Below are 19,467 nucleotides of genomic sequence, written 5' to 3'. Positions count from 1 at the left end.
GCGGCTGCTCACAGAATAACTCTTCCTACTTTTCGCACTTAGCAGCGAGGCTTTTTCAGCATGCTCGCGTGTCACCAACCTTCAGAGCAGCTTCGCCGTCCAACTATCAGCCCTGCTGGAGACTTTTTATCTTCCTTACAAACTTATCTTTCGAACATGCTTTTTAATGTGTAATCGTTGTTTGCTTCAGCAGGGGAGGCTTCCTTGGGGCTTATTGTGCTTAACTGGCCCTATTGTTGTGAGCCTTTCTGACAGAAGATGTTGCAAAAATACATGCGGGTCGGGCTCGATATTTGCGCTTGCATTTCATGGAGATAACGGCATTTTTCCTTAAGTTATACGAGTCCCATTTCATTATTCCATGAACCTCTCAGTGAACCTCGGGCTTCACTGTATAATTTATGGTCCCTGATACAATCCAATGGTGTAATCTCATGATTTATGTGCTTCATTTATAATTTGATCATTTCGGTATAATATGTGTTTTCCTAGATGATTTATGTACTTTCTCCTGTAACGTATGTGTTTCATGCCATGATATACGTATTCATCAGCATTATGCCCCTGATGGCGCTTTCCCAGGGAGGAAGGTGGGACACCCCAGCCCGAGGCCAAGTCCCGAGGTTAATTGCAATCAATTCACCTTCCATGCAATTACACTTTCATCTGCACGCGCCTGTGAAGTGAGCATGCTTAACGCTGTATCAGCGGGAAAGCAAATGTGCCTCTTTTCCCCTTAGAGCCAATAAAGCCAGCCGTGGCATAGGATTACAGGGGGGCAGCGGGGACGGTTTAGCCCTCCTTTCTAACATTTCCATTGAGAAGGTGCTGAGAATAATTAATTATCTCCCCGTTGTGCTGATTAACGCAGGTCTCGTTTCGGCATGTCTACAGAAGAGTATCCCAAATGCTGACAAGGCAGCAGCAGCCTGCTCTGATTTCAGGAGAGCATCTTCACGCAGCACAAAGCCCACGCTGAAGGGAAAACTTTAGGACAACAAAAACACTCCCCTCCCTAATTCCCTCCCCCCCAAAGTGAGGGCTGGAAGGAGCCCCAGGGACCACCCTGTCTGCTCACCCAGTGGGATCAGCTGTGCCTAAACTCTTCCCTGCAGTGGCCAGCCCACCACACCCTCAAGTCACACACTTTCTTCCAACGCGTTGCACCTTTACTGCCCATCTCCCTCAATTCCGACCTCCTGGTCCCTTCCTGCCACACAGCCACGGCTCCTGGTCCTGTCCTTAGCAGGGAGAGCATCACCTCACACCCCACCTTTCTGCACCCACCATTTGGGGACCCTCAGCCTAAACAAACCCTGTTCTTTCCACCCTCCTGTGCAGGCCATGCTCCCTGGACTTCACATCACCCTCAGTGCTCTCAGCTGAACTCTTGCCAATTAATCCATATTTTTCTTGAACAGCAGTGCTCAAACCAGGGCAGACAATGCCAGCTGAGACCTTGCTAGCACTGAGTGGTGCAGAAAGCCTCACTCGCCTGCGATTCCCCCCTTCACGTCACCCGGTGAGGTGTTTGCTTTTTCCACAGCCATGCTTCGTGTTCAGCTTGGGATGCTCTCCAACCCCAGCAGATCCTTTTTTCCTGTTGATCTGCTATTTCACTAACAGTTCCTCACCCAGGATGTGCGCCGTTTATTCCTACCTAAAATCAGTCCTTTGCGCTTGTCCTTACTGAACCACATTGCATTTTCTCCAGCTCTCCCCACTGCGTCCTGCAAGCGTGTAGAACACCTGCCTTCTCGTGGGCTCCCTGCCTCTCGTCCCTCAATGCCTCTGCCCTCCCTTGCCTATCCCAAAGGGATTCACGAAAACGCTGTGGGGCACACAGGTAATGGCTCATTGTGAGTGGCTTTCTCCCTTTCCTGGTCCGCGTCCCCATGGCATCTTCAGGAGAGTGTGGCATGAGATGGTGTCAGAAGCCTCACTGAGCGAAGATATATGATATTCATTGCCTCTCCACAAGGCTTATTGCCCTGTCATAGGAGGAAATAAGGTGAGTTTGACATGATTTGTTCTTGACAAATCCCTGTTGGCTGTTACTTATCTCTGTGCTATATTCCAGAGGCTCATAAATAATTTGCTTGATTATTTGTTCCAGCATTTTTTCATGCTCTAAGTAGACTGACTGGGCTACAGCTCCTTGGCCCCCTTGGTTTGCTTTTTTTCAAATATGGGCACTCTGGTTATGCTCTCCCAAGCTTCAGGAACCTCACCTAGTCTCCACCAGTTCTCAAAAAAAAAAAAAAAATTGCCAACAGCTCAACAACTGTTTCTGTGAGCTCCCTCAGATCCAATCTAGTGGAAAATATCCTGCTCTCTTCTTCTTCCACCCTAAATTCGACCTCCTGGTTGCTGAGATGAACACTGTCAACCTAAAAAACGTTCATTGGTGATGACATGGGTAAAGCTGGAGAAAAAAAAAAAAGCTGCAGAGCGCTTTTGTCTTCTTGACATCACCTAATACTGACTTTCCCACCTCATTTAACAGTGGGCCACCCTTTCCTGATCATCATGAGAAGTAACTGAATTACACATGGAACTTTTTTTAAATGTCATTTGCAGGTTGTATCTCATTTTATGCTTTGGACTTTCTCATTTTGCCCCCACAGCGCCATGGTATTTCTTTCCTACTTACTGACTACAGCCCTACTTCTCATAGGGCTTCATCTACCAAATCTTTCAGTTTATTGATGTCCATCACTGTTCTTTTTCTATGAGTTACGAACAATATAATTTTATGCTTTGACTCTCCTAACCCAACTTCTAGCTTCACATTTTAAACAAAGTACTTCCTGTTGATAGAGTCTGCCTGTCTTCCTTACTTGCTGTCTCAAACACCTCTTTCCAGCACGCCCAAGGCCACCTTGGACAGGTTGCATCGTACTGCGTTCCCTTTCTGACAGAAGCAGAGGGACACACTGTTAACTTTCACCATTTTCCATTACTTGCCCTAATCTGAGCTGAAACTACACACAGGGTAGAGTTGTAGTTGATACAGATAAGATGATGTGCATATCTGCATCAGAATAAGAAGTTTCCTTTGCATCTCTTAGAACTGCTCAATAAAACGATATATAAATTTATGGATGTATATAAATGCATAAATATATAATATATGTATATAAATATATAACAAATATAAATATATGGGTATAAAACAAGGTGGTACTTTGAAACCAGAAGGGGTGGGATGCCCATGTGGACAGGGTATTCCTCCAGTACCAACGCTGCTCATTTTCAGATATCCCCGCCTGCGAGGTAGTGTGCCAAAAGAAATATCACGAAGCCTCAGCTTTTTACCACATGATGAGACAAAAGCCCAGAACAAGCTTGGTGTGTTAAAACCCAGCTGTATAAACAGTAGGAAGCTGGCGTGTGTGTAGATGCATTTAAGCGTAAGCCAGATGTGAATCCAGCCATGGTGTAGCCCTTTCAAAGCCAGGGTCTGAGGAGCAGGGACTTATGCAGGCCTGTCTGCCCCACTGCCTGCTCTCCTCCTCCACACAGAAACTCAGGCCGTTGCATTCGTGTTGACCAACACAATGGTCTCCATCGAGGAGGAACATCTCTAGGTTATCCCAAGACCCCCAAAAATCAGTTTGGGAGATTTTGATGGTATCTGCTGGGGACTCCCTTTTCAAGAGGGAGAAATCCTGAGTGGAGACTACTTCTTAAAAAAATAAAAGATCTTTGTTTAATTGGGAATGAGGCAAACAGTATTCAGGTCTGCACTATAAAAATTAAAAATACAAAAAAAACCCCAAAACCCAAAACCCTAAACCCCCCAAAACTCCTACAAAAAACATGCAGCCCCTCAAAGACTGCAATATACTTGTGGGGACCTGTGACTAGACCAGTTTTGTTAGATGATGTTGACTATCCCTGACAATCAAAAGCATCTTTCAGGAACGTGGTGCTTAAGAGATCATATCTATATGCCAGAAAAGCTCAGGCCACTTGTATCTGAGATTCATTACAGTACTGTAGAGGAAATAAATGTTGCCTGGGTACAAGTGTTGAGGGAATTTTGTCCATCTGAGTGAAAATCAGTCACCCAAGGACTGGTCTAAGGAAGCAGCCATCAAACTCCCACCAAATCAGAAAAGACAAAGAAGAATTTATTAATTCCTGCCTCACTGGAATGAGACCTCCGAGAGCGTTAAGTTAGTTTGCATCCCCTATTTTTCCTTAGCCTTGCTCTCCAAGGGGCAATGCCACATCTGGTCACTGTGTCACAGCGTCAGGGCCCAGGTACGTCCTGGCATGTCACCCAGAAGTAATCCATCACTCAGCGCAGCCCGCAAACCTCTAGGTTTTAACAATTAGGGGGAAGGAGGGGGAAATGAGAGAGGGGAAAAAAGGTGCACTGCGGCATGTGGATACACACAAAGCACATGGAAGACAAGAATTTTGGAACGACCTCTTTGTTGTGAGGATGTCTGGGTTCACAGCAAGGCACCAGCCACCACAGCCGTGAGAGGGGCGGATGGGCAGTAACCCATCCCAAACTGGCCCGGGTGTCAGGAGCCACCCCAACACCAGAAATGGCCCTCAACAACCGCAGGCAGCTGGTGTGGACCCCGGGCAGGGCCATCGTCCCGCTGCTGGCCTGTCGGGAGTAACATCACAACCACATGCTCCAGGAATGTGCCTGCCATCAGCCAATCAGTTGCTCAGTGAAGAGTGACCTCATACCTCAGTCCCCTGCCATTAGCTGTCCTGTGAGCTGCTTGGACAGGAGGTACCTCAAAACCACATGTCCTGGTCCTGGGTCTGCTGCTGGCCAATCAGCTTCTCAGGGAAAAGTGATGTCACGAGCACATGCCCCGGTCGTGCGAAGGCTGCTGACGGAAATGACCTCAAAACCACATACTCCAGGTCTGGGTCTTTTGCTCCTCCTGCAGAAGCGACCTCACAAGCACATACCAAAGCCAGTGCCTGCTACCGGCCTACCAGCTGCGTAGGCAAAAGGGACCTTACAACGGCCAACGCCAACCAGGCTGCCCCTCCGCTCTCCAGACCACCCTGCACGCCCTCAGCCTGCCCACCTCACTTTGACCTCAGCAGTCGCTTGGCCTCGACAGACTTCAGTCCCTGCACAGCAGCCGATAACAGGTCCGAATACAGATTTTTCTCATTACTGACAAGGACCCATTTCCCGCTAGAGTACCAGGAGCTTCCTGACCATAGCCACCACCATCAGCCTATACTCTCCGGCGGCACCTCTCCGGGTGTGCTTCGAGTTCAAGAGTGGTGCCGGGGAAGTCACACACAGGGCTTGTGCTGTAAGAGAGACAGAAAGTTTTCAGATTAAACAGCTGCAGCCTTCAAGGATTTGCACGGTTCTCGCTAAGGAGCGACAAAGAGTGCTCCAGGGGATGAAGGGTGAATTTTGACAACCACAACTTAGAAACGAGCAAAGTTGTTTCCTCCAGACACAGAAGGAAACAGGGCTCTTCCGCAGAAGAGCCTGGCCAAGGGCCAGCAATGACCTCACCTCGGTGTTCTGGGTCTGTTTGCCACTTAGATGGAGATCTTCAAATATGAACAAACAAACAAAAAATCAAAATCTGAGGCGGATCAGGTCCCAAGTTCTCAGTAGCAATCCTGTTTTAAGTGGTGGGTGGATGGACTGGTGCTGGGCTGGAGTCCTGAGTAAACCAAAAAGTGTGGCCAGGTATTTGAGGGGGTGTATAAACCTAAAATGTGGTTTTCCATTCAGTATCCTTATTGATACAGAACAAGCTGCAGTTGCTGTAAAGGCCCCCATTCCTAAGCACTTTTGCATCAGGCACCCTTTCCACTAGTTTTTTAAGGTCAATGAATATGGCGTTTTCAGATGTAATTTAAAGTATCCAATAGTAAACAACAGAGGATAAATACCAATCTTTTATCTTGACAAAGATAATTAAGGGTTTATAAATATTTTATTTGACAAGTGAGGTCCTTGGCAACACCTGCATTGTGCCCAAGCGCTGACTTCCAGCTCAGACAAAGAACAAATTTTGCAGGTGTGACTTGGCTCCAGGCAGCTGCTCAACTGAGTAACCTCACTAGCAATGCAGATGTAACATGGGCCTAGTATTTTCCAAATGTCAAAGGACTGGGCTGGACACAAACAGGTCCCACCAAACTCTTCTGCAAAATAGCAGCACTTGGCACAATGAAGCACAACTCACAAGAAATGCTGAGTTTTATGGTACGGGAGGTTAAATCTGATGAAGAGACCTCTTTGCTAGTGTCACCATTTAAAGAGATTATTCTTAATTAAAATGCAAAGCATCTGAAAGATCTGATGGTGGCTAAGGGATTCAAACTAAGCAGTTCTGTTGCTCCCATCATAGCTCAGCCTTTAAGAAGCACAGAGCATGTTGGCTGCTTCATTCCACTTCATAATACCATGGAGCAGACATCAGGTTTGGAAGGTAGAAGACTGGTTGAAGACTGTATGGTGACCACATTTTAAGACTTCTAGGGCAGGCCTAGCAGCTCAGATGTGGTTGCAGTCATTGAAGCTGACCATAAGAAGCATGAATAAATGCATTGACACTGTTCAGAAGTGGGTTTTGTTGAGGCAGGAGCAGGGCCATCTACAATATTATCATTAACAAACTGATAGTGAACCCTCTTTTTGTCTGATTATCTGAACAGATATCTCCTCATACCATGGCACAGATGTAGCATGTACATAGAGCAACATCACAAGGCACACTGATTTAAAAAGAACTCCAATCTTATGGCATTTGCCATTGGCTTTTTTTTGGAAGGTTGGTTTATTTGGTTATCTCCTGAAGGCTTGGCTAGCCCTTTTTTTACAGGCTCGAGAGGCCATGTGGCTAGTGCACTGCAACAGTGGCACTCTGGGCTTTTAACTTACCAAATCCGTAATGGAAATACCAGAGCCTTTTGCATTACAAACAAAGTAGCAGCAGCGAGAGATGGAAAGAGTTTGTCCCGTCATGGTGAAGACCTGCTCATGCTGCCAAGAGTACAAAGCAGAAGGCAAGAAACCAAAGCCATTCCAACACCGTTAAGCTTACAGTCTTTTTCCTTACAGTCTAAGTCTTTTCTTGCCAGAGGCTTATTTGCCCTCTGGAGAGAGGGTATGGGTCTGACTGGGACTGCTCAAAACCAGACACAAGTGGCTGAATGCAGCTGGTCAATAAAACCATAAATTGTCTCACCAGCCTCCCAAGTGACTGCTGGAGCTGTACAAGGAGACCTAAGGTTCCATAATCCACAAGAAGCATATTTCTTGTGGAAATTCCCATCGATCTTCCTCAGCCAGCACCAAGTTTTATCCCTTTCCTCAAACCCAAAGCCGGACAGAGCATCCAGATTACACTTGTCATGCACTAGAGCCACAGCAAAGCAATTGTTAATGCCCTCGAAGCTCTCACAAGAAGAAGGTGGTGGATGTACCAGTGGCAACTGTGAGCAGCCACCACCAGTAGCCTGTGAAGCACTGTGCCTGCTCCCACCAGTGCTTGGGTGGGAAGATGTGCCCTGTACCCCCTAACAAACTTTGTCATCAGCTTTTAAGCCCTGGTCTGGGGATCACAGAACAAGACTGATGTGACAGATTTATTCAGAGCCTTGGGAAAGCAGCCCTAGGTTTATGACCTGAGGATTCAGAGGACAACCTTATTGGTCTTGTACAGACCTGACCATTGGCACCATTTTTGTAAAGCTCACCTTTAAGACAGGTAGGTGCATTGACTTCAGCGCAGCACCCTTGGGACTGGGAGCACCCATTGCCACAGAATCTGTGGTGCCCCTGGAAAGTGCAGATGTGACGCAAAGGGGTTTTTCAAGGCAGTGTACTTGTGCGAGCTGGAAGATGTGTGCCACCGCAGTTTCTGACCACTGATGAAAGCCAACCTCAGCACAGCCACCCACAGAAATGGGCGCTTGTGCTAACAGAGATGGGTGCTAGCCAGCAGTCCTTAGCGGGTGCCACCCCCCCTGGGGATGCCAGGGAAGGTTTAGCAGGGAACAAGACAAAAGCATGATGCTGAGGTGCTCATAACCATTGCACTTTTGAAGCACAAGGAAAGACGAGTTCTGCTCTCTCTAACGACACGTCACGGCTGGTTTGCACTTTCCTCATAGATTATGAATCTTTCTCCTGACTGCAGAAACCCAGGGAGAAATAGATTTATCTTTGTTCTCAGGAGGCATCCAAAGGCAAGACCAACAGTAAGCAAGTCTGTAAGGAGCCCATAGTGGCTGTCATGCAGCACCCACGGGATTAGGAGCACTCATTGGCAAAGAGCTGGCAACTGGGTGCCCATGGAGAGTGTAGGTGGGCAGCAACGGGGTGATTAACATCATCCATCCTGTGTCGGTCTGGTCTGGGACTTTTTAAGTATCAAGAATGGAGCAGACAATCCATTCTGGGAAATAAATCCTATGTTCAAATAGCCAACAGCAAAGGCACGTATGACTTCACTGCAGCTTGCTATTCAAAGCAGAAATGCCTCGCAAACAGCTTCAAGATGCACACGAAGGACAGAAGTGGATATAAATTCAGTTTTGTGGATGGGAAGGACCGAGCTGCTCTTTGTGCTTCTGCTGGGGAGGACCCCCAGCCAGCGCCGGCCACTTGCACCGGAGCCACGACCAGTTGGTCAGGCATGATGACACCAGCAGCGGTCAGTGGACATGAGGACAGTGCACGCACTGGAAAGGCGGTACCCAACCCCGCACCAAACCCACGCGTGGCCCCTCTGCACAGCACCAAACACCTCGCTCCTTACCTGGGATGTCCCGGGGACACCCCGGCTGGGCCGTCGCAGCCCCCACGCCTGCTGTCACACGGCTGGAGGTCTGGGACCCAGGCACCCCTGCCCACCCACTGCCACCCAGCTCACTGCCGGGCAGCCCCCAGGGTACCCCACAGGCAACTGGGAGTCTGGGGAGACCCGGGGCCAGCCCCAGCAGGGACCCCCTCCCCAGGCATGATAGGCCGGTTTCCTCCCCTCGTTTTCCCTGAGCTGCCGACTTAGCATGTCTCATCCAGCAGAAGAAAAGCCCGTTTCTTCCTTAAACGCACAGGGGATATGGGCGGTCGGGGCGAGGACGCGGCTGGGGCACACAGCCCGGGGAGGGGGCAAGGGAGTCCGGGCACATTTTATTTTATTTTATTTTATTTTATTTTATTTTATTTTATACAGTGGGTCTTGGGGGCATCCGCCCCAGCCCTCCCCCTCCCGCAGCGCTGCCCCCCCGCCCCAGGCCAGGGAGCACAGCCTCGCCCCCCCCGGGGGTCCCTTCCCGCCTCCAACGAACAGCCAAACCCGGCCACCGTGACCGCCTCCCGCTTGCCCCACGCTGCAGGGGGGAGATTTGGGGTGGCGAGGGGGGGGTCCTTCCCCAGGCGCTGGGGAGAATTACAGCACCCACCAGGGCTTTTCTGATCCATTTGCTTCCCCCCAGCACGTCTTGCAGGCTTATGGGTTTTCTCCCGCATGACACCCCATCCCCACGGGCGCTCCACCGCTTGAGGTACAGGGGGGTACCTCCGGCAGGGAAACCAACGTCCAAAGAGCTAAAATTAAAAAAAAAGAAAAAAAAAAGCAACTCGTGTCTCTCCGGCAGCGCTTGCAGCCTCTCCTAGCCCAAGGTACAGCACCTTGCAGGCTTGAGGGACAACAGAAGCGGCGAAGGCTGCTCCTCCCTTTCATTTCGCAAATTAGAAAACAAGCCTGAAATGAGTTTTCGCCTCCCGGGCAGGAACCGGCCCGTGCTCATCCTGCAGCCGCTGCGTCTCCCGGGGGGGAGCCGGGGGGAGCGCGGCGGCAGCGGCGGGTGGGCGGGCGGGACGGGCTCCCCGCGGGTGGGAGGGTGGCCCTCGTCGCCCCTCGCCGGGAGCGGGGACCCTGGCGTGGCAGAGGTGGGTCCGCGTCTCGCACGGGTTTTTTTTTTAGGAGGGACTTTTCCTGCTAGAGGCACGCACAGAGGACCCGCTTGTACCGGTGCGGCGCAGGGGGTAGCGGTTTGGGTTTAATTCTTTGAGGCGGTGAGTGAAAATCCGGCCCTCGCTCAGGGGGGTTGGAGCAGTATGGGAATACTGACCGATTACGGGGAAGATTGGAGAACTTTTCCTAAAAAAAAAAAGAAAAAAGAAAAAAAAAGGGGGGGGGGGATTCAGTGTGTTTCTGTCGCCCGCAAGACGCCCGTAAGCTTTTGTGTCTGTTTAGCTGCAACCTCCTGGTTTTCTTTGTTGTCGGAGCGCATTTCACTCTCGTGTCAAAGTGTGTCAACTCTAACCTTTCCCTCCGCAATGCTGGCACCCCTCCAGCCCCCAAACCCCCGCCCGGCCCCCTCCCGACACCGCGGGCTCAGCCAGCCACAACACCTCGCCGCATAATGAGCAGGCACTTCCTCCCCATCAGCATATGCAGAAAGGTAATTAAAACTGTTTAGGTATTTTTGTTGTTGTTGTTGTTGCTTTCCGAGGCTCAACAGCATAAATGCAACTTCTGCTCAATTAAGCGCTGGGATAAAAATAAAATAAAAGAAGGTCTTACGGCGGTTCTTTATTTCTGCGCATTAAAACTGGAGCCTGAGATTTACAGACGCCCCCTCCCACCCCCTGTGGAAGGAAACCTTCAAATAAAGATGTCTCCAGCTGAAATGACCATTATTATCCACAAGCAGGCACATGTATATATATATATAATGCATATACGCACACGCACACGTACCTATATATAAACCCCAAATCTGTTTGTGCCTCTTCCTGCTAATGCTAAGGGTACGTTCCTCCCCATTACAACAGCATTTGCACATTTATAGGAGGAATAAAGAAAAAAAAAAAAAAGATGCATGATACGTGCGGAGGAGCCTTTCCTCTGCCATCCAGAGAAAGAAGAACTAAAAGGATTATAAAAGTTCAGATTAAAATGATATAAAATCTAGCATTTGGCTCCAACACTAGTGCCTTGGTCCTCTGTAGCTAATCTGTATGCACTCTGTGACCTCCTCGCAGCGAACCCTGCTAAATATATTATTCCCACGGGGGCTTTCACTGCTGCTTGGTGTCAGAAATCAATATGTATGAGGCGCGTGGATGGGAATTTCTAATAGATCTGCCTGGCCCTGTGCTGCTTTTCAATATCTGCCTTGGACTATTAGTGCCGGCTCGGTGCCTGTGAAATAACCGAGATAATCTTTTAAGGTGCACTGTTAAGGTGGAACCTAAATGTTGCCGTTTCAATTAAAACAAAAATATATATATACATTCATAAATCAGTTGGCGCTGCGCGTAACCTGGTGTGTAGCCCGATTATAAACAATGATGGGGATTAAAGTATTAGGGCGAGTATGCTAATGTCTAGATTTCTGAGGAAGAGCTTAGTTCCTTTCTTATTTTTTTATTAACGGAAAATTGCATAGATACACGGGGAGGGGGGGAGGAATTAAAAGTGGAGGGAGCGAGGGATGGCACATTGTCTGCAATCGCCTCCATGCCGGCGGAGCAGTGGAGGTGAAAGAGCGAGATCGCTATATTACTGCAGATAACGCACCCATTTTACCTATGAGACACCAGACCATGGTTCTGCAATGCTCTCCATTTTAGACTGGTTTGTGCACATTGAAATAATTGCCTGAGTGATCCTGAGTGGGGGGGGGTTAATTATTATTACTGGGGGGGGGCTTTTTTTTTGTTTTTTAGTTATTGCATAATTGCGCCCAGTCGTCCTTTCCCCTTCCTCTTTCGGAGGTGCTGAAGGCGGGCAGGAGAGCGCAGGTTGATGGGTCCCCCCCTGCAGACCCCCGCACCCAGGGCAGCGTGTCCCCCCCACGCAGGCAGGCAGGCAGCAGAGCGAGGCTCAGGTTTGAGAGCCGGCTGTGGGGAAGGCTGCATCCTGCTCTTTCATTCTCCTTCTCACTCTTTGTTTTCAGTTGAATGCACAGAGGAAGCTGTCTCAGCTCAGTGCACAGAGGTGCGGCGTATAAAAGCAATAACTTGCTAAAGGACCTCTCGCTCTCCCTTTTTTTTTTCTTTTTTATTAGGGGAAAGGTAACCACTAATACATGCATACGCTCTTCTGGCTTTACAGGCGGCCAGGCTGAGTTCAGCTCTGTGCTGGAGATGACAAGTGGAGAGTCACCACCCCAGAGGATCCGTTTTAGCCACGTTTAGCTCCGCCGCCCTTGCGAGGTTGTCACCCTACCAGAGGTTGAAGAACTGGCATGCAGCCCTGGTATTTTTCTTTCCCCCACTCTCCTCCCTGCACACTTCACTTAGCACGGCCCAATCCACCTGACAACTCTCCGAAATGCCCTCAACTGCTTGTCTGGCCTGAGCTGGAGGCAGGGGGTGGGGAACAGCAGCCCACAATTAAGGATGTGGGTCCAGGGAGAAGCACGGGGAGGAATGTCTTAACCTCGGAGCACTCGCCTGGTGTCGGCCCATCCATCAGGTTAAAAGCAAAAGGCTCCAAAAGGAGGTTTTGTCCATCTGAATTTCACCACAACCCCCTGAAATGAGGAGAAGACAGAGTGGAACCTCTTTGGTTCTGGTTTCCGTAATGACTGTGCTTTTCTCCGCAGGTGCCATGACCCCGCAGGGTGCAGCCGTGCTCCCAGAAAGAAAAACCCATCAGTGTTACCTGAGAAATATGAACATGGCTTCTCAGACACTTGTCTGGGTCTGCTTCAGCCGCTCTCCTTCTAGTTAAGCACTAGCGTGGTGCACAGCCATGAAGTGAAAAAAAACAACAAACCACCAACTCTGGGTGGCTTTTGGAGGTTTTTTCTCTTATGCTCATCTATAAATAAGCCGCAAATCTCTCTGGTCCCTGAAAAATTCACCTGAATGTACTTCTGCCTCACACACTGTATATAAATAGATCAGAGCTGCAAAGCTCGATTCTAGATTTAAAAATCCACCTGCAGATATTGTGGGTATTTACACCCAGGGAGCAGCTTGCCAGCAGCTCCTCTGGAAAACAGGACTGGGCAGGCAAGGCAGGGATGGATGCGTGCACATCTCGTCCCTGCTGCCTAAGGCCCCAGCCCAGTGTGGGGGCAACACCGCCGGCGGCCACAGGAGCTAAATTCCAGGCGTGTAGTTTGGATTAACTATCCCCTGCATCTGGAAAAATGCAAATGTTTACAAAGGGCTCCACCATCGCCGGCGGTTTTATCCCGGATGCCGAGAGCCAGCTCGCTCACCTCCTCAGCTCCTCACAGTATTTATAATACAAACACTTCTAATCTAACGCACGCAATTCCCAACAGTTTAATAGGGCTGAAGTTCCCTTCCCGCCTCCCCTTTCTCAACCCATCAATTAGGTAGGTATATGTGAAAACAAACAACCTATGTGTTTTCTGCATCTCTAAGGAGGTGTAATGGTGCGAAGTGCTGGTTATATGCGTTTACTGATGGGAAAAGAGGAGCTGAGTGGGTCTTTGTAAACTGCAGGCTTGGTTTTTCCACGAATGCTGAAAAAGAGCAGCTTTTAGCAGTGCAGGCAGGGCCGGAGAAGGAAAGGGCAGGGGAAGGGCTTGCACGCATGCCGCAGCCTCGCGGGGTGGCCATGGTGTCACTGGCAGTGGGAGAGGTGGGAATGAGACCCAGGACAGGCACTGGGCTGCAGCCCAGCAGGATTCACCTCCCCGGGCGTGGAAGTCCTTCACCTGTGTTTTCCTGATCCATTTAGTCGCCCGTCTTTAACTCTATGTTTACAGCAGCAGAGCAGGTCATGGGAGTCTCTTATGGCCCACAGCTGATGGTCACTTTTAGTTCGCATTGCTTCAGGCCGTGTTGACTGCCAGAGCTCAACTACAGACCTGAGTCCATATTTAAACAAAGAGATTTTTAAAATCCATTTTAAAAATTCATACTCATACCCATATTTCAGAAAGACTGCACACCTCCCGTTCTCAAAGAGGCCTCCAAAGCACCAAAAACCCACACGGGGCACCATCAAACCAGAGAGCCACACGTGAAGCATCCCTTGGTCTTCTGAGTAAATCTTGTGGTGTAAAATATCACCGAGGTGTAAAATCAACTGTGCACATGTCAAAACAGCGTGTAAGCCGTTATTGGCAAAAACACTTGAGCTGTTAAGGGGAGCAGCCTGCGGAAGGTGAACCAGCCGCTCCTCACGCTTGCCACTGTCCCGTGCCACATTCGTGCCATTGCAGCACCCGGGCAAACGCCCACCTAGGCAGAGCGCTGCTTTGTCTGACCTTTTGCCATGACCTCTGCCTTATTGCCTCACAGCTCAAATTTGCAAAGATGGGATTTGACAAGAGGTGTCACGTCCCTTCCATCCTAAAGGCAAATAAATGTCCGTTTCGATCACGGCTGTCACCCGCCGCTCATTGCTGAGCGACACCCCAGCTCAGCAAATTACTCCTACCCCAGTTGCTGCCAGCATCTGAAATACAGTTGACTTGGAGACACTCCTGCATGAAGGCAGAACCAGAAGTAAGCCCAGACTACAGGTCCACCCTGCAATACTCACATACAATGTAGATACCATCAGCACCCACATAGAAAAATCACTTTTCCAGTAAGCATGACATTTTCAAAGGTGGGCATTATACAGACACTTTGTTAAGGGAAACATGGTTCAGTCGACTCACTGGAAACCAGCTGGTGGCTGTAAGGGAAGGCACGCTGGTGTGGACCAGCCCACTCGTGCTCTCTGCGCTGCTTGGCACAGGTTGATGGTTCAACACCGGGAGCGGTTGGTCACCCGTTCCCCGGCACGTGTGGGCACAGGCACACTGCTGCCCACAGCCCTGCCGGCAATGGCAGTGGCCAGTGCCCCAAGGACTTGGGAAGGGAGCGGGAGAGGGGTGCTGGTCTGCAATAGCAGCCCGTGCAAAGACAGCAATACATATTTGGATCAATATACGGGCAATGAAGCTGGAGGTCAAGCCCACGGTGCAAAAGAGACACCGGTGTGGGAGGCAGCCACCACGCAGGAGCAGCCCCCATTTATTGCTGCACAGTTTTGGCCTTTCCTTGCACACTCTGGGCAAAGAGGCTGCTGCTGCCTGGTGGAGGCTGATGTCCTCTTTTCCACTCTGCCCTCAAGAGTCCCCACCATGCCACATGGACACCACTGCAGCTCCCTGAATTCCTCCTCTGGTGCCCTACCTAGGTGCTGCATACATCTCTGTGGGCCAAGTAAGAGTCAAAGTAAAAGTGGGCTTGAGAGCTGGTTGTGACAGGTGTCCATGAGAGCAGGAATGAAGCAAAAATGTCACCAAAACCCGAAACAGAGAGCCCAGAGCAGCATCACATAGCACAAAGCCTCAGAGCCAGCACAGGCGTTGTGTCACGCCACAGCTCTCCCACGCCAGTCCCACGGCTGGAGCAGGGTGTCTCTGCAGGGCCTTTCCTGGAGATGTGGCCATATCCCTTACACCTCACCGGGCTCCTCAGCTGCTAGGAAGGGCTACAAGGAGCAACTTCACCTCTTGAGGGGCCAGGGAGAGGCAGGTGCTCGGCTGGGGTGGCTGTGACGAGGGAGGAGAGCCTAGCTGGGGCCGTGGGCACGGCCAGGAACCCAGGGGGACCCACAGGGGCATGGCCACGCACCCAGCACCCCATGCTCACCTCCGCCACACGCACCCAGTCCTGGCTTGCCGGGCTTTTTTCTTCTATTTCCTCTCCTCGCGTCCTCTGATGAAGGGATTGAGAGACAGATTGACAGCACATTTCCCAGCACAGCAAGTGATGCTGGCATGCATTTGATTAGGGCTGCGCTCAGGACTTTTTTAGTACCTGGTTACCCCCCAAAGCTGCCGTGCTTTTATTTGTGGTGGTGCGTGTTTTAAGCAGTGTTTCAGCACTCCTCCCCTGGCTAAAGCATCCTCACCAAAACCTCTCTTTTACTACCACAGCTCGGCTGGATGCCCCAGCGCCGGTCGTGATCCTGACCCAAAGCTGGGTTCCCCATTAAAAACCTCCTGGGAGCAGCTCTTCCGCGGGGCAGAGCCCCCCCGGCGAGGGATGGCAGAAACCGCAGGCACAGCTGGGCTGGGGCTGGGCTCCCCCCGCTCCTGGGCCTCTCGGGAGGCGAAGCAATTCATCTTAGGCCTTCTCGGCAAATCACTCCTGTGACCACACAACGCGAGCTGGCCATTCAGGCTGAACCCTGGCCGTGTATTATCCAGGCGGTGAATCCCGCAGAGCCCTGGCAGCTCAGCCCGGCTCCCGCAGCTCGCCCTGCCTCCCAGAAAGCATCTCCCACGAGCTGTTACTGCAGCAAAGGCAAAGCTCCGTCCCATGGAAGGGAGGCAAAATTTTACATTTCCCCACCTCCCTCAAAGAATTATGAGCACAGCTGCTGCTACATTTCTATTTACTCCAGTGCAGTCCCAGCTGCTCCAGCAGCAAGCTGGGGGTGCTAGCAGAAATACCCCAGGGGGGAGCTCCCTGCCTTGCTGCAATCAATATTGGTGCATGGGTTTCCAGGGAGAGCAAGGCCAGACCTGATGGGATTGCTCGGCTGCTCTAATCAAGGTCTAACTTTTTCTTGGTCTTCCCTCTTTTTCTCCCCATAAGGAAATGGGGGTTATGGGGCCATTCAGTGGCAAGGGCAGAGGGGAAGAGAAGAAGAAGAAGAGGAAGAGGAAGAGGAAGAGGAAGAGGAAGAGGAAGAGGAAGAGGAAGGGAAGGAGTGGGAACAGAGCCAAACTGCATGGCGTATCTTTTAAGAAGTAAAAAGCAGAGTTAGAATAACAAACCTAATCTCTAGCCCAGCACTGCCTGTTAACACTCACATGTCCACACACATGACAAGCAAGTTCAAATCCTCTGTGACATGGTGTGGCATCGATGGGTTCGACAGCAGAGAGAGTCTTTGGGCTGTGCCTGTTGCGCTCAGGCTGGCTGGGATGCGGGCACAGGAGCGGTTGCAGGTGTACCGGTAAGCATGTGCATCAGCACGTACCCACACAGGTATCTCTTTCTGCCCCTGCTCCTCTGCCTGGAAGTGTCCCTGTCCCCAAGCTCCAGGAGCGGAGAAGCCCGTACTTCCCAGCTTGGCAGCTGCTGCCCTTCCCTAGTAAGCTGAGAGCAGACCCAGCCGCGTTCGGTGACCCCATGAGGCAGTCCCCATCGGCACATTTCAGGGCAGAGGAGCAGTTTCTCCTCTCAGCCCTGTGGGCTGCACCGGGGATGCTCAGCTCCTGCGGTTACCACAGGCGAGAGCAGGTTCACCAGCCCTGGTGGCTCTTTCCCTGCTTCTCCCTGGCTCCCGGCAGAGGTTTTGGACAGCCCAGTTAGGGCACGGCCTTGAGAAGCATGTCACCACGTTTCCACGACCATTGGTGACTCTGGTACCCAGCTCAGCCACAATTCTATGGGAATATGGCAATGGTGGCATTAGGCACAGGCATGTCCCTAGTAAGGTCAAATGGGGAGCGGCTTTGCTCCCTGGGGCAGTCCTCTCCAGCAAAAGTGGCAAAAGCACAAGTGGTAATGACAGTGTTTGAGAGAAAGGCACTGGCAAAAGGGAATTCAAGAGACAAACTTAATTCTCTGGGCTAAAAATGCAAACAAGAAGCATTTGCCAGTGCAAGTTTCCCATTCCCATTTTCCGCGGGTGCAGTCTGCCGCTCCCCAGCTGCCTCCTCCCTCGTCTGCAGGCAGAAGCAGGGGAAAGCAAGCAACACTCTGCATTTAGAGTAATCTAAGAAAAATGCCAACCTGCCACAGCCGCCAAGATTGCTTTTGCACAGTTCTCTATTCCAGGCTATGCCGCTATGATGTTTAGAGCCTGCATTAAGGACCACTGAGGCTTGGCACAGCTCGGTGCACCCACCGGGGTGAGCAGAAAGGCTCGTCCAGCAGCAACGGCCAAATGCAGCATCCCTGGGTGCCAAAAGCCACACGAGTTTTGCCTCCCGCATCTGTGGAGGTGCAGGAGCATACTCCAATTCTGCAGGTGTGGTAATGGCTGCAGAAGGCACTTGGACACAAAAAAATAACTTGGGGGAAGAGCAAATAAAAGTCATCTCCCTTTGGTACAACAGATACCGAGAACTCTGACACCCACTTTGTTTAAGCGAAAGATATTTGAAGGAGCAGTGACAACCTACAGGAGCAAGAACCACAGTGCTGTACATCGCACATCTCATGCAGATTGCTGCCAAGTCGGTGGGAAGGTGACACATCGCAGGGAGAACAACAACAACAACTTTAAAATAATAATTAATGAATAATTACTGACAATTGGAAAAAAATAAAATCCCAGTCGTTAATACAAATGAAACTTGGCTTCTGGAGTTTCTAGCGATAATAAATATTTAAACACCTTCCTTGTTTTAACATAAAGCAGAAGAAAAATGCAGCAACTGCGGTGGGGGCGGTGATGTGTCAGAACAGCAGCGTGGAGCGTCACATCAAAACACGGTGGTGGCTTGTGCCCGGTGGTGGGGAGGGGGCTGTGGCACGCCATTACGCCCGGCAGGTTTCTTTAAACAACCACCCTGAACATAACTGGCCTCTGTGCGTAGCACTCCAGGGCGGGAAGGTGACGAGCTGGGCTGCCGGCTCTTTTCAGAGGAGTCAGAGGCAGAAACCGTGGCAAACACCCACGTAGTGCATGTGCTGGGCGAGCATCTTGCCCGCCTGCTCCCTGGGGCACGATTTAGCATCCATGGGGAGCTGTTTGCCCGGAGCTGCCGCTGCACCAGGAACCCAGCGGCCGTGCTTTCCCTCATACAAGTGGTGTTTTATGCTAAGGGGATGCCTACCCAAAGTGCTAACCCACCTCGGCTGCCTCCAGCTTTGCTGGTGGAGAACTGGCCTGGGTCTCCCCGAGGACTGCTGCAGAATTAATGCCCTTCTTGCTCCTTCCTTTACTCCCAACAAAGCCGGTGGCAACACCTGCATTCTCATCGCCTAAAGTGCCTGTTACAAGGTCCCATCTTTGGCGGTTTGTAGCTTTGTTCAGACCTTTAATTCTGCAGGCTGAAAGCTTCCAGGCAAGGCGTCTCCCTTAAGCTCAGTGTCTGCCTTGAGCTTGGTGTGCTTTCAAAGTCCTAGCACAACCAACTCAGCTGTTTCCAAGAAAATAAGTAGGGAAAAAACTAGCTAGGGCCTAGCTTATTTTAACCTCTTTTGCAGAACCCTCAGCTCTGGCAGGGGAAAGTTTAGGACACGTCAGTGATGGATCAAGCACACGTCTTTTACTCTCTGCCCCTTAGAAGTACCCCTACGTTTGGTCAGCACCAGCATTTTGGGGCAGAAGTAGCCCACGTATTCACTGCTACCATTGGAATCTGCATTGTCTTCCTGCCCCTGCCACGCTGGGGACGTGAAAAGTTCAGCACTGACTGCTTCAGGCCAACATCCCCCACCGTTTCCCCATGGAAATTGCTGGCGCAGGCAGAAAAGCAGCAGCCCCAGAGCACTGCTACCTTCCCCGCCTCGACACTTGCTGGGGTGCCGCTCCGCACTGCGAGCACCCT

At 50.7% G+C, this 19,467-nt stretch overlaps 1 protein-coding gene across 2 annotated transcripts in view; it reads right to left on the bottom strand.

Annotated features, from left to right (window-relative positions):
* The window catches only part of CXXC4 (CXXC finger protein 4), a 111,207-nt gene that overhangs the window by 63,158 nt on the left and 28,582 nt on the right, over positions 1-19,467 (bottom strand). The window contains exon 3 of one of the 2 annotated variants that reach the window (XM_069783426.1): positions 9,851-10,124. The exons of the other annotated variant lie outside the window; for it this stretch is intronic. Coding sequence (XP_069639527.1) covers positions 9,963-10,124 — 162 coding nt within the window. The 3' untranslated portion in view covers positions 9,851-9,962. Of the gene's footprint in view, positions 1-9,850; positions 10,125-19,467 lie in introns of those variants that run through there. 2 annotated transcript variants of the gene reach the window in all.

The sequence above is a fragment of the Haliaeetus albicilla genome, chromosome 1 (genome assembly GCF_947461875.1).
Source record: "Haliaeetus albicilla chromosome 1, bHalAlb1.1, whole genome shotgun sequence".
In the NCBI taxonomy this organism is placed as follows: domain Eukaryota; kingdom Metazoa; phylum Chordata; class Aves; order Accipitriformes; family Accipitridae; genus Haliaeetus; species Haliaeetus albicilla.
This window is presented reverse-complemented; position numbering and strand designations above follow the sequence as displayed.